This window comes from Aegilops tauschii, chromosome 2 (assembly GCF_002575655.3).
Source record: "Aegilops tauschii subsp. strangulata cultivar AL8/78 chromosome 2, Aet v6.0, whole genome shotgun sequence".
NCBI classification, from domain to species: domain Eukaryota; kingdom Viridiplantae; phylum Streptophyta; class Magnoliopsida; order Poales; family Poaceae; genus Aegilops; species Aegilops tauschii.
The window spans coordinates 606529274-606556667 of record NC_053036.3 but is presented as its reverse complement, the minus strand read 5'-3'; the positions used below and the strand labels follow the sequence as shown (position 1 = coordinate 606556667).

General features: G+C 42.1%; 1 protein-coding gene and 1 long non-coding RNA gene across 2 annotated transcripts; one reads left to right on the top strand and one right to left on the bottom strand.

Moving 5' to 3' along the window:
• The first annotated feature begins 367 nt into the window (after positions 1-367).
• On the top strand, positions 368-3424 carry LOC141041814 (uncharacterized). The gene is made up of 2 exons (XR_012203462.1): positions 368-642; positions 3168-3424. It is a non-coding gene; the product is annotated as an uncharacterized lncRNA (long non-coding RNA).
• Positions 3425-25752: 22328 nt separating this feature from the next.
• LOC109768533 (uncharacterized) lies at positions 25753-27074 on the bottom strand. Its single transcript, XM_040401137.2, has one exon. It carries the CDS (start codon positions 26352-26354, stop codon positions 26088-26090), a length of 267 nt encoding a protein of 88 aa, XP_040257071.1. The 5' UTR covers positions 26355-27074; the 3' UTR covers positions 25753-26087.
• Between the last annotated feature and the right edge of the window lie 320 nt (positions 27075-27394).

Genomic DNA, 27394 nt, shown 5'->3' with positions numbered 1-27394 from the left:
AGTGGCACATTTAACAAAGTTCATTTGTTAGCTGAAATAAATAGTTACCGTAGAGAAAAACAAAACTGAAAAGAATAAAAGAAATGGCAAAAGCAAAAGAAAAGGGGCCACAACCCCCCCCCCCCCCTTGGCCACCTGGGCCTCGGCATACCGGCCCACCCAGCTGGTCGGCCCACCTCCCCACCCTTATCCCCTCACCCCAAGCGAACCCTAGCCTAATCCACCACCACAACCCCTCACGCACCCAAAATATCTGGATCGCCCCCCACTCCCCCACGATCTCCACCCTCTCCCTCCAGCGCCGCCAGGGGAGAGCCCCGCGCGCGACCCCCACCTCTCTCGCTCGCTGTCACGCCCCCTCCCCCCCCCCCCCCCGATCTGAACAGGGGCTCGGCCCCAACACCTCCCGTCGCCCTCGCCGTGTTGCCGCCGCTCGAGGGCCTCGTCATCGTCGCCACCCCCGACCGCCCTGGCACCACTTGCCCCGACGTCGCCCCGCCGCCACGTCCGCACCATCGACGCCCATCCCTGGCGCTGCCTTCAGCCGCGCCGCCCGACGCTGCACCGTCACCCGTCGCCGGAACGTCCCCGTCCTCCCCACCGGCGCCATCGCGCCTTCACCGCCGTACCCCTGCAACGAGGGTGAGCCCTCCTTACCCCCTCGTTCCGCGTCGGTGTCGACTAAACGCCATCACCGCGCCCTCTCCGTCTCGCGCCCGCGCTCGCGGTGAGCGCGTGCTCGCCGCGCCCTGACCGCGCACCCGTCGCACCGCCCGCTGCGGCCGCAAGCCGCGCCCGTCGCCGGCGACTGCCCACGCCGGCCACGCGCCAGCTCGCCCCTACCGCCTCCACCTGCCGCCCGCTGGTGGCGCCGCACCGCGCCCCGGTGGCCTCGCCCCGTTCCCTCCCCGGTCGGGCTCGGCGCCGCGTGGGTTGCACCCGCAACCGCGCCCAGCAACCGCACCGCATGCCCGCTATGGCCTCCTGGGCCAATGACAGTGGCCCCACCCTGTTAAAAAAATGATGATAAAAATGTAAACAAAAATAATTAATTAATTAGAAAATTAGTTAATTAACCTAATCTAATCAACCTGCTTAATTAGCCTCATTACCTAATTAGTAATTAAACCTGTATTTAGTTCAAACAGTCAATGACAGAACGGCCCCACACGTCAGGGTTGACCCTGGTCAACTCCTTTGACTGCTGACGTCATGATGACATCATGCTGTTGCATTAATCCTGTTTTTGGAATTAAATTAAAATCTGATAATTCTAGTAATTGAATAAAACTTTAAAAAATCATAGAAAATAATCCGTAGCTCGGATGAAAATACTTTGTACATGAAAGTTGCTCAGAACGACGAGACAAATCCGGATACGCCCTCCGTTCGTTTGTCACATATCCCTAGCATAGCGAACATGCAACCTTTTCCCTCCGTTCCATCTGTCCAAAAATGCCAAACTTCGGGAAAACATTCCCGGATGTTTCCCCCTTCGCCATCATCGTGTAGCACCGTGGTAGAACACCTCTAGCACCGCTTATTGTCTTGTCATGCATCTGTTTGCTCTGTATTTATTGTTTCTTCCCCCTCTTCTCTCCGGTAGACCCCGAGATCGCTGTCGATGCCACTGTGATCGACTACGTCGACGACGACCCCTTCTTCCCTTTCATCGGAGCTTCCAGGCAAGCCCCCCTTTGATCATCCCGAGATCGCCCATTCCATTCTCTCAGGCTTGCATTAGATTTTGCTACTGTATTTGATTGCTCCTATTCTGATGCATAGCCTGCTTTTGTACCTGCTATTGTTACCTACCTGCTTCTCCTAAACTGCTTAGTATAGGTTGGTTAGTGATCCATCAGTGACCCCCACTTGTCCTTGTTGCCCCTGCTTCATCATCGACGACTCGATCTACGTGATCGACTCTGCAGAGCTACTATCGAGTGCCGAGGGTGATCCCTCATAACGCACTCCTGATGATAATTCTGTAGTGTAGCTATTCGGTCATGGTCATCGAGGGTGATTTCCTCTTTCACCATTCCCGATATGGCTCTGTCGTTCAACACCTCAAGTGTGAACCTCGAGGGTGGTCCCTCTTACGTTCACCTTGATGATTACATTGAGTGGAATCCTTCGAGGGTGATTCCTTAGGTTTTCCCCTTGATGTTTGGACACACGGATACCTTGACATTACTTGAGACCTTTGGGAAAGTCGGGCGGGCCCGGGGAGCACCCGCAAGATGGTTACGAGGCACGGCCGGGAAGTCAGGCAGCCCTCAAGTGGGCTGGGCTTGCCCTTGCCGTATTTCCTCGAGACGGGGTGACGGGGTCACATTATCGTGAGTCTCTGCTCGTCTCCGCACGCTAATAATACACTATGGTTTGGGTATTTGTTCTGAATTGGCCTTTGGCCTTTATGCACTAACCACCATGCGAGAATAGTTATGGGCCTCGACGTCGCAGTATCAGCCGAAGCTTTGTCGGACGTCCAGTTCAGCATTGCGGCACGGCCTGGTCGGCGCCCCAGTGGAGGTGGCCTGTATCGCCCTGCGCGCAACGATCCGGAGTGCAACGGGCGATGGGCCCAGACCCCGGAGTGCTTAGGATTTAGACCGGAGGGGACCTCTCTGCTGAGCCTAGGTAAGGCTACGACATGTTGATCTTCTGAGGCCGGGCATTGACCCAGAAAAGTGTGTCCGGCCAGAGTGATCGAGCGTGTTGGAAAACGTGGTGCACCCCTGCAGGGAAGATCTTTATTCGAATACCGTGTCCACGGTAATGGACGTTCAGACTTATATCTTGATCTAATACAACTAGAAATGGATACTTAAGTTATGTGGCTCCGGGATTGCTTTCTCGCAGGGAGTCGAGGAAGGATCTCTGGGCATTGTTGCTACAACATGTTTGTTAAATATAAAATGCTATTCTTTACTCTTCTACATGCTGCAAGATGCTTGGAGCTGCTTGAAGATGCTAGTCTTCGATAGGCTAGGCCTTCCCCTCTATTCTGGCATTCTGCAGTTCAGTCCACAGATACAGCCCTTCCATTTGATACTAATGCATACTTAGTTTAGATCTGATGCTTGCGAGTACTTTGGATGAGTACTCACGGTTGCTTTGCTTCCCCTTTTCCCCCCTTCTTTCTTCTTTCTGGTTGTTGCAACCAGATGGTGGATCCTTGGAGCCAGATGCCACCGCCGACGGATACTACTACATGGAGGCCACCGAAGACCAGGAGTAGTTAGGAGGTCCCAGGCAGGAGGCCTTGCCTCTTCGATCGTGTTTCTTTTGTGCTAGCCTTCTTAAGGCATCCTTGTTTAACTTATGTCTGTACTCAGATATTGTTGCTTCCGCTGACGCTTGTGTATCGAGCTTGTATTCGAGCCCTCGAGGCCCTGGCTTGTAATATAAAGCTTGTATTGCTTTATTTGTGTCTAGAGTTGTGTTGTGATATCTTCTCGTGAGTCCCTGATCTTGATCGTACACATTTGCGTGTATGATTAGTGTACGGTCGAATTGGGGGCGTCACAAACACACACACCCCCTAGTTGCGAGTCGATGGTCGGCTTGCAACTGGGCGCCATCGACAAACACATCCCCCTAGTTGCGAGTCGATGGTCAGCTTGCAACTGGGGACCCTCAACAAACACATACACACCCCTAGTTGCGAGTCGATGGTTGACATGCAACTGGGGACCCTCGACAAACACGCACACACACACACACACACACACACCCTAGTTGCAAGTCGATGGTCGGCTTGCAACTGGGCGCCATCGACACACACACCCCCTAGTTGCGATAGTCGGCTTGCAACTAGGGACCCTCGACAAACACACCCCCCCTAGTTGCGAGTCGGCGGTTGACATGCAAATGGGTACCCTCAAACACAAGCACTCTTAGTTGCGAATCGATGGTCGGCATGCAACTTGGCACCGTCGACAAACACACACAACCCCCCTAGTTGCCAGTCGATGGTTGACTTGCAAACTGGTGGCCCCGACAAAGACACACACCCTCCCCTAGTTGCGAGTCGATGGTCGACATGCAACTAGGGACCCTCGACAAACACACACTCCCCTAGTTGCGAGTCGATGGTTGACATGCAACTAGGGACCGTCGACAAACACAAACACCCTTAGTTGCGAGTCGATGGTCGACTTGCAACCGCGGGGCCATCGACAAACAAACACACCCCCGAGTTGCGAGTCGATGGTCGACATGCAAACTGCGGACCCTCGACAAGCACAAAGTGACAACTGGGGACCACAAAAACATGCACACCCTTAGTTGCCAGTTGATGATTGACAAGCAACTGGGGATCACGACAAACACAGACACCCTTGGCTGCGAGTCAATGGTTGACTTGCAACTGGACCTGTAGAAACACACTTCCCCACCCCCTCCCACCTAGTTGCGAGTCGATGGTCAACATGCAACTATGGACCCTCAAAAAACACACAGTCCCCCTAGTTGCAAGTCGATGGTTGGTTGAAACTGGGGACTCTCGACAAACACACACATCCCCTTGGTTGCAAGTCGACGGTCGGCTTGCAACCGAGGGCCCCGAAAAACACACACATCCCTAGTTGCGAGTCATTGGTCGACATGCAACTGCGAACCCTCAACAAAACACACACCCCCTAGTTGCGAGTCGGTGGTCGGCTTGGAATTGGGGACCCTCGACAAACACACACACACACACACCCTTAGTTGCGAGTCGATGGTTGGCTTGCAACTAGGGACCCTCGACAAACACAAACACCCCCTAGTTGCGAGTCGATGGTCGGCTTGCAACTGGGGACCCTCGACAAACACACAAAAAACACCCCTTAGTTGCAAGTCTATGGTTGGCTTGCAACTAAGGACCCTCGAAACACACACACACACACACACACACACACAAACACACACACACACACACACACATAGTTGCGAGTCGATGGTCGGCTTGCAACTGGGCGCCATCGACAAACACCCCCTAGTTGCGAGTCGATGGCCGGCTTGCAACTAGGCACCATCGGCAAACACACACACCCCTAGTTGCGAGTCGATGGTCTGCTTGCAACTGGGGACCCTCGACAAATACACACAAAACACACCTTAGTTGCGACTCTATGATTTGGTTTGCAACTGAGGACCCTCGACAAACACACACACACACACACACACACACACACACACACTAGTTGCGTGTCGATGGTCGGCTTGCAACTGGGCGCCATCGACAAACACACCCCCTAGTTGCGAGTCGATGGTCGGCTTGCAACTTGGGACCCTCGACAAACACACACACATCCCTAGTTGCGAGTCGATGGTTGACATCCAACTGGGGACCCTCGACAAACACAAACACTCTGAGTTGCGAATTGATGGTCGGCATGCAACTTGGTGCCGTCGACAAACAAAACACACCCCCTAGTTGCGAGTAGATGGTCGACATGCAACTAAGGATCCTCGACAAACACACATTGACAACTGGGGACCACTACAAACACGCACACTCTTTATTGCGAGTCGATGGTTGACTTGCAACTACCCCCTACAAACATACATCCCCCCTTGTTGCGAGTCGACGGTTGACTTGCAACTGGGCCCCTACAAACATACTTCCCCTAGTTGTGAGTCGATGGTTTACTTGCAACTGGTGCAACTACAAAAAGTACGATGCGTCCCAGTTGCGAGTCGGTGGTTGACTTGCAACTGGGGCCGGTACAAACAAACGCCCCCTAGTTCTGAGTGGATGGTTGACTTGCAACTGGGGCAAGTACAAAAAAGCACGACGCACCCTAGTTGCGAGTCGATTGTTGACTTGCAATGCCCCCCCCCTACAAACATACGCCCCTCCTAGTTGCAAGTCGATGGTTGACTTGCAAGTGGGCCCCTAGAAACATATGTCCCCCTAGTTGCCAGTCGATGGTTCACATGCAACTGGGGACCCTACAAACATATGCCCCCTAGTTGCGAGTTGATTGTTGACTTGCAACTACGGGCCCTACAAACATATACCCCCCTAGTTGCGAGTCGATGGTTGACTTGCAACTGGCCACCCTACAAACATACGCCCCTAGAGTTGCAAGTCGATGGTTGCTTTGCAACCCCCCCCCCCCCCCCAGGTGCGGAAGTAAAATAAATCCTTGTTCCCCCCACCCATACAAACATATGCCCCCATCTAGTGAACATGCAACTAGTCACACAAAGATTTACAAAAAGAAGTCACAAATTTTAAAAGTTAATTTATCTAGAAAACATAATTTATATAAATTTGTAAAACAATAATAAATTTGACAAAATTTCATGCATTTGAAGAAGTGTTCAATTTTTTCAAAAAAATTGATGGATTCTAATTAGTGTTCGCACACTTCAAAAAATATCTTGTACAAAAAATGTTATTGATTAAAAGTGGAAAAGGAGAAGAAAAACAAAAAAGTAAATAAAAAAAGAAAAATCAGAACAAAATTCTCCAAAAAAAGAGAAAAAATTGCAGCTCAAAATGACAGTGTGACCATGGACACACAAATAAAAAAACAAAGAAAAGAGGAGGAATAAACAAAAGGAAATGGGCTAGCGCATAAATGGATAAGCCCATGCACAAAATATGTAGTAGGAAAAAATTCATGACTGTAGAACATAGGGACAATCCCATGTGTGTAGACACGCAAAGATAACTCCAACAAAAAGTTCAACAAATATTATGCCAGCATGGCAAAAAAAATATTCGTGACTTCGAAAATATATTTTTTGCGGATCTCGACTGGAAATGTTGTGCCCGCATGAAAAACACGCGCAGACACACAAACACAAAAATTTTGAAAAAAATGAACAATGCCACTCGTAAAAGGAACACAAAAATCGAAATAAAATGATAAAAGTGTAAGAAAAAGGGGAATGTGCGAGTGAGAAGATAGAGTGGTCGATGGGAGCAGAAGGCGCACGAGATTTAGGATTGACTCAATTTCTAATAAACAATCAAGAATTTTAAAATAAAAAGGCTCAGGATAAACAAATGATAAAAAGGAAAAACAACACAAAAAGGCCCAGACCTGAACAAAAAGCAGAACAAAGGCAGCGGGGCACCATCGCATTTGACCAAAAAAAAAAACAAGCCCATATGCCCACGAAGGCTGACCCACTGCGCGTGATAGGAAAAACAGCCAAGAGGGACACTAGCGACGCGAGACACATCGACAACACAAACGAAAAAGAATATTGCACCAATCTTACAGCCCCTTATCATGTAGTGGACAAGTTAAATGTGACATAACTAAAAAACATCTAGACGTGAGTTAGTCAATCCGTACCAATCCGTATTTTATTTGTCTGCCGTCCAAGAGTGTACTTCAACGGTACGGCGAACGTGGGATCTAGTAGAGATTCGGGTTCTTTTTGTCAAAGAGACGTGAGAAGTCGAAACGCACATGAAAGTAAAAAATATATGTCTATATCTATACCACTATATCCCACGGTCAGGTGGGGGAAACTCCCCCCCCCCCCCCCCCCCCCCCCCGTTTGAAAATTCAAAAAAGAAAACGCACATGAAAGTAAAAATATATGTCTATATCTATACCACTATATAGTGTGTGATTAAGTTTGAAAATGGATTATTGGATAAACTCAATCCGATGGTCAAAAGGTGGCAAATCCGAGCATTGCTGACCATTCGATTTCCTACCAATTACATCAGATTATGCCATATGTACAATTTAGAAGTTTCCAATAGTTAAAAACTTAATGTGCCCTTGTACTTGTCACATATACTATCTTTACACACTTCTCATTTATTCAATAACCTTCCATGCATGACTCCATTAGATTTTTTCTCTTGAATAAAAGTGCATCCATTTATGTTTTAGTCTAGAATCTTCCATGTTTGCTCTTGCTCAATTAGAGTTCTCACTTGAATACAAGTGTATCTATTTATGAGATTATTTGTGAATTTTTACTAACGGTGAAAGACTTCTGATGAACCATTTCTTACATCCATATATCTTTTTAGTGAATTTCAACCAAATGGCGCAACACTATCTTTGCATATTCATGAATTCAAACTTAAGGTCCATATATATAAAGTGTTATATATACATGTATTGGAACACTATGGAGCTAAGGTTTTCCTTTTCAATAATGTAATTAATATGTAAGTGTCAGTTGTCTATCAACATTGTGTTGTAATGATATCTCACAACTCACGTGCAAAGCACGTGCAACTCACTAGTATGAAGAAAAGCGTAGGATCGCTGACCAGTCGATTATTTTTAAAGCCATTGCCGAACACCTACAGGTCCGCACTTGGTCTGGACGTATGCAAGCATTTCGACGGCTGGCGTTGAACATGCCCTTATCTTCTAATCTCAAATCAGCTCGTGTGAGAGACACCATGCATGGAAGGTTGGAGATAATTATCTAGCACTAGGGAAAGGTGATCTTAAGTACAAACATCAATCTAGCAAGATCGATGCTTAAGAAATGACTGGTTTATTTGTCTAAGCACCTTGCATTGCACAAGGCCTTAGTCGACTTATAAAATGCAAAAATAACCACTTCAAATACAATCGCGGGTATCTTCAACCAAACTGCTCTATTCCTTCCCCTCTTGCGGCAACATGACGAAAGCAAAACTTGGTCCTTAAATCTAGTTGGCTAGTAGTTTATGTTAGAGTTCTTTTAGAGATGGTGTTCCGGACGACCATCATTGAGTTAAGTTTGTACGAGAGGGAGCTTGATCTCGCGATCTCATGAAGTGCACTTGTGCGGGTTACAGTTGGGATAGAAGGAGCTATCTGTTAACATTTGAATGGGTACCTTATATGACCGTTCACGCAGTTTAAATTCTATATTTTAATAAATGTGAAGTATCGAGTTTTCTCGGTGGGTAGCGGAAACGCCGGTTTTCGACCCGTTTCTGAAAATCCTGGGTGAGAAAAAAAAACCGATCCAAGACAGGCCTTGTCCAGCTACCAGTGGCATGTCCTACCTCATGCGCCCCACTGGTGTTTTGACACGTTACCAGCGGCGTGTTCCATGGTGAACACGCCATTGGTTACTCCGATAGGTACACATTCGTGATTTAGTGAGTGATAGATGTGCCAACTCGCTAGATAGCGGATAGTGAAGTTGCAAACCATGTAACCATTGTATTTCCAATGTTGTTTATGTTTCAATGAGTTTTTTTAAAATGTAAAAAATCTTAATCATCTTCCTTTTCAATTTTGGGTGTTGCACAATGTTGTCTTCAATTAATGGATGCTTCAACCTAAGTCTCCCTTTTATTATCTATATGAATATCATGCACTGAGTGAATACAGTTATGAATGACATGATGATGACGAACGTGCCAACATGCCACAGACGTGAAAAGCAAAAGGCTAAAAAATGGAAAACACTTATTCCCTCCGTAACTTAATATAAGACGTTTTTTACACTATAACAGGGTCAAAAAATGTCTTCTATTAATTTACTGAGGGAGTAGACATTTGTTGCTGGTTGTAAACTCCATGCCTGGTGTGGTGTATAGCAGTTTTTTCTGACACCACTGGTGTATAACAGCTTTCGTGTAGGTAACACAGTAAGCATGTTATATTATATTATGGCTCTCATGCTCGAAGCATGAGTGTATAGCTGATTCATTGGCAAACACATTTGGTATGATCGAGACAGAACACCAATTATAACAGTAAGATGAGTTGATGAGTAAATGTGAGTGAGAGCTGGCACACTGTATGCATGAATGGGCGTTAACTTCTTTTCTGATGTTGCTGCCTCTATATAACTTCACAATGAAGTTCACTCTGATCTTGCCATGGAAAAATAGATGAATCCCTCAATGAAAAGCGCTAGGGTTGTACTATTTGAGATGCTGGAGCAAACCAAAACGACTATGCCTAAGGGGGGGCGACGGAGACGGGAAGCTAACCGAGAGGAAGGACGAGGAGGCGCGGGACATGCCAAGGGATAGGGATAGAGAGCTATCTCAGATGGGTTCGACATTCATATGCCACCTCCCCCGCTTCGTTGAATAATCTGTATGGCCGGCGTCTCGTGCCTCGTATCAGGAAGAAGATGAAGTCATCTCACCGTGCGCTGCAGACATGGCCGGCAGTTCGCAAGACGGAGAAAAGAGTGCTACCCACACGCAGGGGACAATGTGTGACTATTTCCCAACCTTGAAACCAGAAAATAGAAACTCGGAAACCAAAGTCATACATAACACAATTACAAGCCTGTACATTAAGTTTTTTTTTTCTTTTGAAAATGAGGTACATACATCGGCCTCTTTGTCATCGTGATGCACACATGTAATATTATTAAGTATTAAATAGAGTACATAACAGAGGTAACCACAATGAAAATTATAGAAAATATAAAGATAACACCAATGAATAAGTTGAACTCTTACACATTAACGCTATGAACGTCCTCATGCCATCATTGCCACGTCCGACTGGAGATGGTTTGAACAGGGACTTTCATACTGGCAACGCCTTCAACAGAGTAACGATGCAAATTCGTCGCTGCTAAGGTCGATCAATAAAGATCAGGGCAAAAAAATTCACCCTGAGCATGAAGCGGCGTTCAAGTCAACATTCTGATGACAGATTATTCGACGGTCTCATCCTTCAATAATCCACGCCAAACCAAAAAGACACTAGAAAATTGGTGAGATGTCTTCCACCTCAGACAACCTCCATGGTAGACAGGAGAGCGCCCATGTCTCGGTGCAGATCTGGTCGTTGCCGCTGCACGATATGAGTCACACTGTAGTATCCACCATAGTGTCAGAGCCACTACCCCGATGCTAGATGGAGGCAGTGAACCGCTAGTGTACCCCTTAGTCATACACGTTGAACGATGGCGCTGCCACCACGAGCCTCCTCTATGATGACCGTTGCAAACAACCTCGTCATACCAGGCTTTGAAGACCGCAATAGCCATCACCGAAAGAACGTCGATCGGGGCACCATCCTATGCATCACAGGATTGCAATCATTCATCACCAGTCGATGGGGTTAGAGAAATCAGGCCACGCCACATAAAAATCGAAAGAAGATGTTAAATCGTCACACAAATAGCCAACAACTTGCTCCTCCTGACAGACACACAAACTGTCAAGAGAGCCAACATATCTGGCAACAAATGTCCTCATGGGCCCTTCTTCGACGCTACATCGGGTGTCATGGAGAAAGGGGGAGGCTAGAAGGCCGGCGCCATCAACACCGCCACCTCACTAATTCTGCATGGGAACCAAAACATAAGTACGTACTAGAACTAGGGGGGAAGATGAGCTCCCCACTCCTCTGGCCAAGGATGAGGCCACAGGTAGAGTAGTGAGACTGAGGCAGTGGCATGACCGGAGACCTTGGGTGGCAGTTCTCGTTGAGAGAGGAAAACGGTTGCCTGCTCTACTCTGCCCTCATTGACTTTTATTTCATGTGCCCTAATACATCACAATTGGTGATCACAAACTAACCTTTTTTTAGATTGTCCACAAATTGACTTGTGAGCATGAACTGATCACCAGCTTTATGTCCCATAGTGGTCTCGCGTACATCATTCGCACTGATGGGCCAGCCAATAGTGTTGGACCTGGAAGCTTCTAAAACCAATACACACTTGGTTTTGGGGATCTTCTGTCAGTTTTATGACGGTTTTGACCGGGTTTTGTGTGTGTGTTTGTGTCTACTGGTTTTATCAGGGTTATTTACGGTTTTTCATCTTTGTTTTTTCATTTGTTTTCAAATATATGTTCACCTTTTTAGTACATGTTTAACATTTTTTGTATACATATGTTAAATATCTATCTGATACACAACTGAATAATTTTCAACTACACATTGAACATTTATCAGAAAGCATGTTAGACACACCTTGATTAGTTTGTCAAACATATCGGTACATATTTTAAAATGTGTGAACATTTTTAAAGTGTTATAAACAAATTTTTAAATGTTATGAACATTATCTCCAAAATTACTTGAACATGATTTTATAGTGCATCAACATTTTTGTAAATATCATTAACATATTATTTCCAAAATTATTCGAACACGTTGGACGCTGGCGCTGCCACCACGAGCCTCCTCTATGATGACCGTTGCAAACAACCTCGTCATACCTGGGTTTGAAGACCGCAATAGCCATCACCGAAAGAACGCCGATCGGGGCACCATCCTATGCATCACAGGATTGCAATCATTCATCACCAGTCGATGGGGTTAGAGAAATCAGGCCACGCCACATAAAAATCGAAAGAAGATGTTAGATCGTCACACAGAGAGCCAACAACTTGCTCCTCCTGACAAACACATAAACTGTCAAGAGAGCCAACATGTCTGCCAACAAATGTCCTCACAGGCCCTTCTTCGATGCTAAACCGGGCATCATGGAGAAAGTAGGAGGCTAGAAGGCGCCATCAACACCGCCACCTCGCTAATTCACATGGCAACCAAAACATAAGGACCTACTAGAACCAAGGAAAAAAAAGATGCGCTCCCCACTCCTCTGGCCAAGGATGAGGCCACACCAGGTAGAGTAGTGAGACTGAGGTATTGGCGTGAAGGAGACCTTGGGTGGCAGTTCACGTTGAGAGAGGAAAACGGTTGCCTGCTCTACTCTGCCCTCATTGACTTTTATTTCATGTGCCCTAATACATCACAATTGGTGATCACAAACTAACAATTTGTTAGATTGTTCACAAATTGACTTGTGAGCATGAACTGATCACCAGCGTTACGGCCCATAGTGGTCTCACGTACATCATTCGCTCTGATGGGCCAGCCAATAGTGTTGGACCTGGAAGCTTCTAAAACCAATACACACTTTGTTTTGGGGACCTTCTGTCAGTTTTATGACGGTTTTGAAAGGGTTTTGTGTGTGTGTTTGTGTCTACTAGTTTTATCAGGGTTATTTTTGGTTTTTCCTCCTTGTTTTTTCGTTTGTTTTCAAATACATGTTGAACTTTTTCAATACATGTTTAACATTTTTTGTATACATATGTTGAATATCTATCTGATACACAACTGGTAATTTTCAAGTACACATTGAACATTTATCAGAAAGCATGTTAGACACACGTTGATTATTTTGTCAAAAATATCATGAACATATTTTTAAATGTGTGAACATTTTTTAAAGTGTTATAATTTTTTTTAAATGTTATGAACATTATTTCCAAAATTACTCGAACATGTTTTTACAGTGCATCAACATTTTTGTAAATGTCATTAACATATTATTTCCAAAATTATTCGAACACGTTGGACGTTGGCGCTGCCACCACGAGCCTCCTCTATGATGACCGTTGCAAACAACCTCGTCATACCAGGCTTTGAAGACCACAATAGCCATCACCGAAAGAACATCGATGGGGGTACCATCCTATGCATCACAGGATTGCAATCATTCATCATCAGTCGATGGGGTTAGAGAAATCAGGCCACGCCACATAAAAATCGAAAGATGTTAGATCGTCACACAAAGAGCCAACAACTTGCTCGTCCTGACAAACACATAAACTGTCAAGAGAGCCAACATATCTGCAAACAAATGTCCTCGCAGGCCCTTCTTCGACGCTAAATCGGGCATCATGGAGAAAGTGGGAGGCTAGAAGGCGCCATCAACACCGCCACCTCGCTAATTCCGCATGGGAACCAAAACATAAGGACCTACTAGAACCAAGGAAAAAAAGATGCGCTCCCCACTCCTCTGGCCAAGGATGAGGCCACACCAGGTAGAGTAGTGAGACTGAGGTAGTGGCGTGAAGGGGAGCTTGGGTGGCAGTTCACGTTGAGAGAGGAAAACGGTTGCTTGCTCTACTCTGCCCTCGTTGACTTTTATTTCATGTGCCCTAATACATCACAACTGGTGATCACAAACTAACCTTTTTTAGATTGTCCACAAATTGACTTGTGAGCATGAACTGATCACTAGCGCTATGTCCCATAGTGGTCTCGCGTACATCATTCGCTTTGATGGGCCAGCCAATAGTGTTGGACCTGGAAGCTTCTAAAACCACACACACTTGGTTTTGGGGACCTTCTGTCAGTTTTATGACGGTTTTGACCGGTTTGTGTGTGTGTGTTTGTTTCTACTGGTTTTATCAGGGTTATTTTTGGTTTTTCCTCTTTGTTTTTTCGTTTGTTTTCAAATACATGTTGACCTTTTTTAGTACACGTTTAACATTTTTCGTATACATGTTGAATATTTATGTGATACACAACTGAATAATTTTCAAGTACACTATGAACATTTATCTGAAAACATGTTAGACACACGCTGATTATTTTTTCAAAAATGTCGTGAACATTTTTTTGAAATGCGCGAACATTTTTTAAAGTGTTATAAACAATTTTTTAAATGTTATGAACATTAATTCCAAGATTACTCGAACATGTTTTTACGGCAGATCAACATTTTTGTAAATGTCATTAACATATTATGTAAACGCATGAATATTTTTTGAATCGTACCAACATTTTTCACTAATACGTAAAAATACATTTTAATTTTGTGGTGAACATTTTTAAATGTATCATGAAATTATTTAAAATTTTCTGAACATTTTTGTGAATAATATTTAAAACTACGATAACGAACTTTTTAGATTGGCCGAATATTTTTATAGTAATGTGTGGTAAATAGTTTAAGAGAGAGAGAGAGAGAGAGAGAGAGAGAGAGAGAGAGAGAGAGAGAGAGAGAGAGAGCATTTTTTGAAATATAAGTATATGTACGAAAAAACAAAAAATGCAAGCGTTACTCTGAAAAAAAGAAGAAAAAAATGAAAGTTCCCTACTAGGCCGAGCCACTACAGACTGCGCTTGAGGCGAGGGATACTACTCTCTCGCTAGAAGGAAGACATAGTCGCCCCACAAAACAAGTGGGCCCGAGCCGTGTAATGCATCTCTTGGGCTTTAATTGCGAGTGCTAGATGTTGGACCAATACTCGAAGAGAAGACTGCATAGTACTCGCCGAATACATCTATCCAGCAGTTAACTCCATCAAATTTTATTTGGCACTATCAGTGCGCATTCAGTATGAGGCACACACTCCTCCATCTGTGTTTTTGTAGCAAAAGGGGTTTCTCCGACTTAAAGAGAAACCACATAATACTCTTCTTACAATGAATAACTGCCAAGCAAGTAAGACATAACCAAATCACGTGACATTAGGGACGCAGCCCAAAGCCAAGACTTAACCTGAACATGCATCATCACAGCAGTCTAAAACCGAAGCTAGAAAATATCTCAATAAGGTGAAACATAACGAAGATATCAGGGAATGGTTTGCCCACCCGGTTATGTGAAAGTTACTAGAGGGTTCCACACGTGAATTTTCCTTTTCTTTTCTTGTGTTTTTTCTTTTGGTTTACTTCCGCTTTTTGAGTTTTCTTTTTTATTTAATATTTTAATTTTAATTTGTAATTAATGATTTTAAATAAATTCGTGAACATTTTTTAAATTTGTAAATATCTTTAAATTCATGCCATTTTAGAGAATTCCTGGGTATTTTTTAAAATTGTGATGATTTTTTAATCCACTAACATTTTAAAAAATTCATAAAAATGTTTTAAGTTAACAAATATATATTTAAATTCCTTAATATTTTCAAATTTGTCAATATATTTAAAACTCTTGATCATTATTTATTCTCACAAACAATTTAAAAGGATGAACATTTATTAGATTCATGAAGTGATTGCAAATTAATGAACATTGTGAGCAATTCGTGAACGCTTTTCCACTGCAAAAAATCTATTATTTTATACTACTTTTTATATCCTCAATAAACTAGTAGACATACGATTTTTTTAAACTAATAATTGTTGCTCTTCTGTAGAGTAAAGAGAAAAATAATACATGCGAGCGTTTCTCGTACAACGAGTGTCAACGAGCGAATGCTAAACTGGGCCGGCCCATGGAAGTGTTCACGCAAGCGCTGCAGTGAATTGAGTGTCCCGTTAACTGCCCCTGCGTTAAACTCTTGCACATCTGACTTGTAGTGAATTAAGCCTAGCCTATTCAAAGTTACAGACACACACTTTAATGTCACTGAATATTTCCTCTTGTTTGCAGCTTGCCCGCATTAAACTTTTCCTGTAAACTGGAAATAAGCATCATCAGATAATTATCCAGTGATAACATGCATTGAGACAAAATAAGAGGATGTAAAGAGATCACACTTTGTATACTTCGATGAGACAAATGACATATCGTTTTCCAAGAAGCATTACCCCCATTAAATATCATTTGACAGAATAAAATGAATAATCAAATAAACAAGGTAGGCAATTATGCACTCTCTTACAAAGAAAAGGATATTTCACACAAAAGATAGATGTGAGCGAGGGGAACATAATTTTGCGAGAACCATATGAGGCATCATTCCAGCAATAGGGGGGGGATGGTAATGGGTATATTTCTCTAATGGAGTTATGGCTATCTTAGCCTCTAAATGAGTTATTATTTCTTAGCCACTGAATGAATTATTGTCTTCTTATCAAGCATACAACACTATTCAATATATAACTAAAATAATGCAATAAGGACTTGCTATAATTTGTGAGTCTGACAAGAGTGTACTTGATTACAAGCACACCAAAGAAAGGGATGAGCTAGGACAAAGCCATCAAATCATCCATCTGTTGCAAGATTTATAGGACAAGGCACCAGATGGAGTTTCATCCCGTCTATTGCAAGATTAAAGGACATGGCAATAGTTGGAGTACTCATTGAGATAACATTAGCTAAAACAGCTTGACAACTAACTAATACGATCAACAGATGAGGTAAAATACACCATTGGTGCTTGAACTTACCACATATCACTTTGTTGTTTCCAGTCGTCAAATACAGAATATTAGTTCGAAAACTTTCAGCTAACCACTTCATCGACCGATGCTTCTTGTCTAGAATGGATAAATAGAATCTATGTCATTAACAGAATACACTCGTGGGGTTTAAATGGGCTGCATTCAAACCGGCCCATACTCCACATGTTAGTTTTGCCTTCTTTGACAAAATGGTATGATATATGTAAATTATGGTTGTCTCAAAAAAAATGTAAATTATGGTCATAGTAATAAATATAAAGATAGAACATTATTTTTCTTATAAATAATATGCATGAAAAATAAGTTATTTTACAAAAATGTTCATGTAATTCTAAAAATACTCAAGTAAGTGAAATCGTTTTTATGAATTATAAATGTATATATATTTTTTAAGAAGTCTTCATTTGAGGGTCAATAGTCTCGGGGCACACTAGGCTCATAATTATTTTTACATAAATAATTTTGATTAACAAAATATCATTTGGCAAACACACAATTTTTTAAACCACATAAATATTTTCTAAAAGCATGAATACTTTATGTACTACATGAATATTTCATTATAAACATGAACAATTTATATATATATATATATATATATATATATGGAAATTTATTTAAATACATACTCTTATTACTATGACCATAATTTAATTTTTTATAATATTCTTTTTAAAATTTTAAACACTTTTTAAAATTAAATATTCTGATTACTATGACCATAAGAGTATTTAATAAAGTGTTTAAATAAGAGTAAGAAATTTTTAGAAATTTATTAATATTCTTATTAAATATTGAGACACTTTTTAAAAATAAATATATGTTTTGTAATTCATCAATATTAATTTAGTTATCTGAATATTTTTAAATTACATGAACAATTTTTGAAGTAAGTTGTTTATTTGTACGTATATTGTTTATAACGCATATATATTACTCCCTCCGTCCCAAAATAAGTGTCTCAAGCTTAGTACAACTTTATATTAAAGTTAGTACAAAGTTGAGACACTTATTTTGGGACGGAGGGAGTATATTTTTTATTATTGTGATTATAATTTACCTTCTTTATAATTTATAAAAAGGTAAAAAAATTAACATGTGGACAATAGACCAACTGACTATAACCCTTGTAAGTCCATGAGTATGTTGGTTTAAACTAGACGAGCCCGACATATCCTTTCTATACAGAACTAACTCCACCGGGTTGAGTGGTTGGCATGGGTTGTGCAGTGGTGCGACGTGGCAAGTTTGACTCATTAGAGCATCTCTAACCAATCTCCTAAAAAGCTTTAGAGGAGTATATTTTCACTTTCCCCCTTCTAAATTGGACTTAACTGATCGCCTAAAAGGCTGTAGGAGTAAAAATTATCCTCATCGGCCTTCCCAACTCTTAATTTAATCGTCCGCTGACACAGAGTAATTTGCACCCTTCCTCCTCGGCTGCACCCACCCCAACACGCGTTGCATCCATTCCGGCGTCGCCCTACTTGCCTCCGCCGGCCACCACACGCCACAGCTGACTCCCCGTAGCAACCGCGACGCTCCTCCCCACCTCGATTTGGTTGGTTCTCGTCGGCGGCGGGGGCTAAATGCCAGACCTACGATTGTCGCTGGATTCGCCGGACTCACTCACCAGCATTGTCGCATTTGGATGATTCGACAAGGTCTGAACCGCATAGCCCCCTAAAAAGCTCCGCACCACCTTTTGGCGCTCACATCTCACATATTGACCGACCACTGACTCATTCACGTTCGACCATCGGCCGGGCTCAGCACTCGCCCAACAGCTCATGGCTCGCCCATGCTGGTCATCATGTGTGATCAGTACCCATGGCTGGTGCTGCAGCTCATTTCAAGCACACCGAAACATCCTGAATGGGTGTTCTACAAGTGCGAAAAGAACAAAAGGAGTGCCATTTTGTACAGTTGTTTTTCAGATTTGTCGCAATTGAAACTCATTGTTTGCTCAAAGTTGTATGTAGGGTGGATGCAAGTTATGGTATTGGGAAGAAGAGACATTGATCTACTGACAGCGATAAATTTGCTAGATGTTCATGCACTACTGGCTAGAGATGAGACTAGAGATGACGCAATGTACAAGTTTGAGGAGACGAAGAAGAAAAAAGTGTGCAAGCTTGAGAAGCTAATAGAGAAAATCAACAGTATAGGCAGTTAAGGCAAAGAGTAACAGTATTGGTCGGGCTAGTAGAAGCAGCTAGGAAGTTGCGTTTCTATTGAAATGTGTAAATTTCCTTTGGATCGGTTCTCTTAGAGATGAATTAATGATGTATGTGACAAAAATGGCATTTAATAAAATAATATAGTAGTGCAGTTTATGTCGGTGGCCCAAAATTAAACGAATTTGGCATTTTTTTTTACTTTGTTAGATTTAAGGGAGCTGTTAGAAACGACCTTTTTGAAGAAGCCGATTTAATTTGCTCCTCTAAAGGATACTCAGCCTATATCCTACCTTCTTTGATTTGCCGCTTGTAAACTAGCTTTGTTTTCTTCGGCGTGGACATGTGCCACGAGAGCCCTCTCTTCGTTTTCTTCATCATGAAAGGCCAGATGCCAGTGCCACCACCACCCCACGCCCTAGTAGTTTCTGATGAAGGAGAGGAAAACAACACAAGATGACGAACCATAGTTCTGTAGTTCTTTGGTGCCAGTGACATCGATCGAGTCTTACCTTAATTTGGAGACATGCTTGTCCTATCGCAGCGTGGAGAACCCCCCCTCCCATTTGAGTCATATATTGTTGAGACTTGCTTCATTGTAACCTGATGTAATATAGTTCTGGTTTTGGTTCGAATTGGAAAGAAATACGTTTCTCCCATGAAAGAGAAGAGACTCAAGTAATCACAAAATCGATGCAAATATCCATGTGGTTCGACGACCTAGCTAGCCAAAGTGAACAGATTGAAGCAGTTATTCCCTAAACCGAACAACTATGTATCATGCATATGTGATGTGTGCATGAGGACCGCCTTCCTCCACCTAAGTCCTCCGTGGTCTAAAAGATCTTATATTAGTTTACAGAGGGAGAACAAATCATCACATGCCCGTCATAATTTTCTATTCTATGTCCATTGTGTAGAAGAGTAGCCAAAATTTATTTGTGACCGTGATGGGTCTGCCCAATAAGAGCTTTTGGCGCCATCCCGATAGTAGTGATTTCCATTAACCTTTTCCCTGGTTTATTTCTCAACGACTTTTGCTCTTTTCTGTTGGTTATTATTTCTATAGGTTTCCATCCAACATTCTTTCACCCTCTTTTCTGTTTGTTTTCTCTTTTGTCTTGTTATTATTTAATTTCTATTTTATCTGCGAATACATTCTATATCCTTGATTTTTTTGAAATTCTAAAAATTCATGAACATTTTCTAAAATTTACAAAAAATTAAAATCATGATTAATTTTGAAATTCTTGAATACTTATTAAAAATTAATGATCTAATTTTAAAACTTGGTGAACATTTTTTAATTAACAAACTTTTTTAATGTGTAACCGGTAGACCTTTGTTCCCAAGCAAGATAACCGCTAGTTTTTATGGCAACAAAGCACATTGATGATTTTTTACACACTATACGAAGACAGTTTTTTCCAAGTGAAGGAGTCGAGCTACTGCGGGGAGCGCTTATTGGGTCGTGGGCTATACGTCGCATAACGTAAAGAATATGGCCTCCTTGTTCGTCACCATGAGGTGCTCCCTCGTTTCTTTGCTCCTCTCATGCCTAGAAACACCGACAACTAGTGATATGACTCCTCTTATGGCCATCACTATGCAAAAGTGCTTTAACATCAAGTGACACGCGTATTAGTCCACAAATGGCTGGGTTAAGGCATAACTAGGCGAATATTCTCCTTTATGAGTGTCCATCTATCACTTTAGGTTTGTTCTGGGCGAGATGCGGGCAAGGAAGGAAGTCATGGGTGCTAGAAATAATTTCAACAACAATCCTTATGGAAACAGTTATCATATTCCTCTAAATAACTCTTATGTAAGTAATCAAACACCCACTGGTCTACAAACAATGGTTAAAGTATTTATCACTTCCCAAAAAGAATTGAACATAAGTTTTGCAGAAAAGTTCGATATGTTGAGAGTTTTATTTGACAAGGCGGAAACTATGGCCAATAATGTAGAAGCTTTAAAGTTGCAATGTTCTTCACCTAAACATGGTACTCAAGAGTCTCATAAAAGGATACATGAACAATTGATAAAAATAATCAAACTATACATGATACATGCTAGATGGGCTAGGAGAAAGATGCTCGTGAATCTGCAAAATTCTCAGAAAAGTAAGTTTGATGAGGTCAAAACTTTAGGTATTTATGATCCCACTAGTTCAGAGGGTGTTGAATTTGATTACAATTGCAGTCTCTCCGATGTTATTAAAGTCTTGCAAAATATGTCTAGAGAACCTATCTCATTAGATCAAAGAAATCAATTCACTAGATACATTGTTGAAGTTATTTTACATGTTAAGGAGGAGAACTATAATAGAGAAGCCATGATCCCTAGGAAGTTGGAAGATGGTTGTAAAACATCTATAAATATTAGTCTCAATAACTTTACTTGTGATGCATTATCTGGTCTTGCTGCAAGTGTGTCGACAATGCCTAAGAATTATATGAAGCACTTGGGTTGAAACATCCTACTAAATGTCAGTTCTGGTTCCATTGCAGACATTCTTGTGGTTCCTGATATGAATTATGTCCCTTTAGATTTTGTTTTTATGGATATGGAACTAATCCCCTATGTGCAATTATATCAGAAAGATGTTTTCTAAGAACTTTAGCGGTTGTTATTAACATGACATGAAGGAGCGAACTATAAAAGTATCAATTTCTATGAGTAAAGGATGAGAACACTTCCCAAAGAACAATAAAAATGGTTATGAGGTCATGTTTGGAATTGATGGCTCCATTGGAAGTGGAGATGGTAAGACTTGATCATCATCCAAAAACACCATGCCTAGCTAAAAGGCATTAAGGAAAACACTTTTGGGAGGCACTAATTAGTTACTTATCTTTTGTTTTTGTTTGAATAATGTAAAACTTGCTATGCTAATGTAACAAAGTTCTTGTTTTATTTCAATGAAGTGACAATTTGTACTATTATCTTGAATGTTTAGGCTATGTTGGTAGTGTTGTTCTGTTTTCCAGTTTTGCTGTTCTTGTAAGCATTTGTGAGAATTCCAAGAGCATGATAAATTTTCGTGCTTTTTACTGAACAAAGCCACATATGTCTAGTATCTATGCTATTGTTTTGAGAATTTGTGAGTAACAAAAAAAAGATCCATAATTATGTCTCTGTCGGACGGTCTGTTTCGACAGATTCTTGTGCAAGATTTATATTTGCTACATAATAGCATATTGTTCGGTATATGTTTGATCAAGAGAGTATATGATTGTGTTCTTTACTGTAGCTACTATTACACCACGTTGACATCCTATACCTACAACAGGCAAACCAGTTTATGATTATTTATGGACTAACCGGGACTGAGAATTTTATTTAAGTTGTATTTAGACCATAGTTTAGTTCATTAGGAATGCCATCAGAATCAAGGTTATTAGCCCTGGAGGATTTGAGATTCAAGCTTGGGGATGACGACCAAGGAATCTCCAAGTCAATTCTAAGAAGACCCAGAAGGCAAAGGCATCCCCATTCTTCAACAACTTCGTGTATTATGATCCCTATGAACCCTTTTCTCCTTTCAATGTTTTTTTTGCATTACGTTGGACTGTTCTTTGGAGAATTCATCTCTGTTGTAGCAAAATTCGAGAAATTTGGATTTTTGCCACTCTGTTCGTGCAGCTTCGCAGATTTGCCACTATGGAGAATTGATTCGCACAGATGCCACTTAGGTCGTTGAATCCTTGATTAGTATGCCATTAGCTTCTCTTTTATTCGTTTTAATTACTAGCACATATGCCCGTGCGTTGCAACGGGAGATAAAATAGTATACATTTAAAGTTGGTGAGAATTATATGTGCAAGCAAAACCCTGTGTGCATACGAAAAATGAATATTTAGCTTCTCGGTTTGGCCGGGTGTGAAGTAATCAATCCGCTATTTTTTTCATTCATTGATCAAAGGCATTTAAGAGTTTTGTTACGTCATCGTACGCCAGAGAAGGCCCATGAGTTATTCAATCTACTCTTCCTTTCAATCCTTTCAATCCTTTCAATCAAGGTGATTTTAAGGTATGAAGTTTCTGAATATTCTCAGAAACATGAAGAAATTTTTAAATCCTGACCAGTTTTTTGAAAATTATGTACACTTTCGAAACACATGCGAACAAAATATGAAAGGAAACATCTTTTAAAATTCACAAACATTTTATAAGAACACCAACGTTTTTGTGAAAATATGAACATTATTTGAATTTGTGAACATATTTAAAAAACGAGAACATGTGTTGAAAATAAATAAGATCTTTAGAAAATGTGTATCTTTTATTCACGAACAATATTTTTAATTTTTAAAATTTCACTAAACATGAATATTTTTAAAATTTGGAGTATTTTTTGAAATGCTGTATTCTTTTTAGAAATCTCGAACAATTTTGAAAAATATTTTTTTAAATGGGCAACTTTTTGCAAGTTCCAAATATTTTTCAAAATAGCAACAAAATTGTGAAATTCTGAACAGTTTTCCAATTGTGAAGTTTTAATTTACGAATTAATTTCTAAAAGAAAAATAAACTTGGAAGTGGAAAACAGACAGGGAAAGGAGAAAAATAATAGAAGTAAAACACAGAAAAAAGGGGCAGCCCATTATTGGTTGTCCTGTGCGAAACTCTGACTACTTGTGGCCTGGTGCGGAAAATAAATATTTCCCGGCTGCGTGGGCAGAAAAATAAGTGGGTTGGCTTCGCCGTGCCACAGCGCGCGGCCCACGTACGAATTTTTTTTCCTAGCAGACAAACGCATAAGAATTTCGTACCACCTTGGGTAGAAAAAAATTATTTTCAGCGGTGAATAATTGAAAAATCATATAGTTTCATGAAAATAACATATTGCATCACCATATTCAAAACTTTTCTTTTGAGTTTTTTACGAAATTTTCTAAAACAAATTAATATTTATGGATTGAAAAATATTTTGAAAACATGAACAATTTTTAAAATCCCAAAAAGTTTTCGAAAATTTCATTCATTTTGGAAAAAGATGAACACCATTTGAAATAGGGACATTTTTTTTAGAATTCACAAACATTTCTTGAAAACATGAAGCTTTGAAAAAGCACTAACTTTTTTTGAATATGGGATTGCTAATAGGAAAATGTTTTGAACAATTATAATAATTTTTTTAAATGTGTTTATTTTAATCACGTTCATTATTTTGAATTTGTGAACATTTCACTAAACAAGAATATTTATCAAATCTGGAACATATATTAAAAATCTAATTTTATTTGGAAAATCCAAAATTTTTTGGAGAACACAATTTTTATTTGAAAAAATGGAATATTTTCTAAAATAAAATTTTATTTTGAATAGCTCGGTTTTTTTGGAAAACACAAACATTTAAGAAAATTTGTATTTTTTGTAATTTTGAACAAATTTGGAATGAGAACAAAACAAATCCAAACTTCGAACATTTTTTAAAACAAGAACAAAAGTTTGGAAATCGGAATTATTATCTAAAAATTGAAAAAACAAATCTTAATTCGGATTTGTTTAAAAAAATGTATTTAAGGAGAAAAGTAAAAAGTCCAAAGCTTGCAGGGAATAATAAAAAATAAATAGAGAAAGGAACAAAAAATAAATAGAAATAACATACAGAAGAAAATAAAACAGGCTGGCCCAGCTTTGTCCCTGGTGCGAAGGTCGGACTATTTGTTGCCACGTGCGGTAAATAGAGTTTTCCTAGCTATGTTCGCAGGAAAATATGTGTGCTGGCTTCGATGGGCCACAACGTGCACGGGCCATGTACGAAAATTGCCTTTTTCTTTTCTAGCACATGGACGCACACAAATTTAGTACCACCTCGGATAGGAAAAACTTTTCAGCGGTGAACGAATGAAAAAATCGAAGAAACGGACCTTGCTTTATTAGTAGGTATAAATATAAATATAGACTTTTCGGCGGTGAACGGATGAAAAAATCGGAGAAACGCACCTTGCTTTATTAATAGGGGTATAGATATAAATATAGATTTTTTCACATTAATAGGCTAGTGAAAAGACTAGCTTACCCCCTGGATGTTACACGTATGTATCTGTCGTATCTCGTATGGAATCTGAACCGCAAAGCCCGCGCTGACTGCCGATAATATCGTGTGTGCCATACCACCGGTTACCTGGACGTCGCACTCCGGCGATTCTTCTTGGTGTCTTGCGCCGCCGATCGCCTGGACGCCGCATGCCGCCGGCTGGACGTCTTGCACTGCCGATTGCCTGCATGCCGTGCGCCATCGATCGTTCGCTACCGCAGAGGTCGCATGGAACCTGATATTTCTGGAGGGTAATATGATTCTCCTTTACCTTGACTTGTTCATTTGGTCCCCAGTTTAAGACTGTACATCGATAAATCTCTCTTTGCTTAGAAATCTCTGTTTCTGACGTGCCCATCTCCCTCCGCCTCCTCCCGTCCTCCTGGAATGCGCCTCCTGTTCCGAGCCGAGTGGCCAGGCGACCGGGACGGGCGGCGCGGGCGCCCAGAGGCCTGAGCGGCTATGGCGCGCGGGCAGACAGGCCAAGCGGCGACGGTGGTCGAGCGGAATGAGAAGCAAGCAGCCGAGTGGTGCGTGCGACGACGGCGACCAGGCGCCGGCGGGCTGCATCAGTAGGCGGTCCTACGGACGACCAGAAATTGTGCGGCTTGTTCTCTGTCCAACGAGAATACCAATGCATAAACAGATACAGATACTCAGAACGTGTACATAGCCTCAGGGGCAGTTCGGTCTTGTCCGGTGCCTATAAACGAGAAAAGATAAAAGAAAAGGAAATGGCATGGTAATCAAGTGGTCGACGAGCTGAGTGGCAATTTTGCGAAGCCAATCTTGAAAGTGGCAATTTTGAGAAGCCACTTATTAAAAGTGGCAAATGTCCAAATTTCTCAGCAGAATTCATCTCCGTTTACAAATCAATTTTACAACTGCAGATCACGCAATTCCCAGGAAAGATAGATGAACAAGGAACCAAGAGAACAAACAGAAACACAACGTCCTAACTCGTAAGCCACAGAGCACTAGAAGCAGCGAGCGAGAGCGACACTACCCCGCGGCGCTCTGCTGCACGTCGAAAGATCAGTAGGAGACGTCGAGCAGCGCCTGACGGAGGACGTCGACGTCGTCGCGGCTGCGGCGGCTCCAGACAGTGCCGCCGCGGGTATAGGCGCGGCGCAGCCATGCGTGGTGGGCGGCGAGCGCACCGTAGAGGATAGTACAGGCCTCGGGCAGGTGGCGGGCGAGCGGCAGCCAGAGGTTGAGTGGCGACTGCGGGGGCGCCGACAGGTGGAACACCTGCACGAAGCCCCTCGCCGCCGCGAACGCCACCAGCAGGTTAAAGCCCATCGTTGACTAGCTAGCTCTGCTCAGCCTCAGCTCCACACCTCCACTGTGACCGCCCTGGCGCGCGCGACGTCTCGCCTCTCGTCGCAAGTGAGAGCACGTCTCGCCCCTGTCTCTTGATGCTGCGAGTGTGTCACCGTGGACGTTGGCGTGCGTGATGTGTGGTTCGGCTGCCTCGGTGGTGTGACTTTGCTTTTGCCGGTGGCGGGGCGGCCGAGCGCGAACGAATGAATGAGCTGTTATTATCGTCGTTGTTGTGACTTGTGAGTAAAGAAGACGTGATGACGAGTCTAGACAGGCGGAATCGGGCAAAAGAAGGTGATGGCTCCTGCGTTTTCAAAAAAAAAAAGGTGATGGCTCCTGCAGCCGACCGCCGACATGCCAGTGGACCGCTCGAAACAAACGGAAGGACAAGTCCATGAACGTGTGTTTGGGTCAGTCGACCCTACGACATTGGACCATGTACCATGGACCTCATGGTGTTGTCCCCCGCTCGGGAAACTTTGGACATGTTCGCCCCAAAGCACCGTGTGCCCACGCTGCCATTAGTAGATTTGCCTGATCTAAAAAGGAAAAGAAAAAGCAGACCTCACTCAATATCTTCTCAAGAAAAAACTGTATTGCCCTTAAAAAAGCAGACCTAATTACCTAGTATATGATTTTTTTTTGCGGAAATTACCTAGTATATGATGGTATTCGAGGGGTGAGTTGCATCCGAGGCACCATAATTATCAGATGGAATTCAAACTAGTCTTAAAACTTCAAAAGAAAATGCGTATGTGAATTCTAAAAGTTTGTAAGGTGTTCATCGAATGTGGTAAACACTTCAGATCATGTGTGACCTACTCACGTGGCACGTTGACCATCATCACATCGACATGCAACCCACCGGGGGTTATAGCCAAATAATAGATTTTTTTCATAAATACCCCTGGTATGCCTCTCCTTCTCAGTTGCGGTCCCTCCTTTACTTTCCACACCCATAATCCATATAGGCGACAAAGGTAGGCACTGTTGGAAATATGCTCTAGAGGCAATAATAT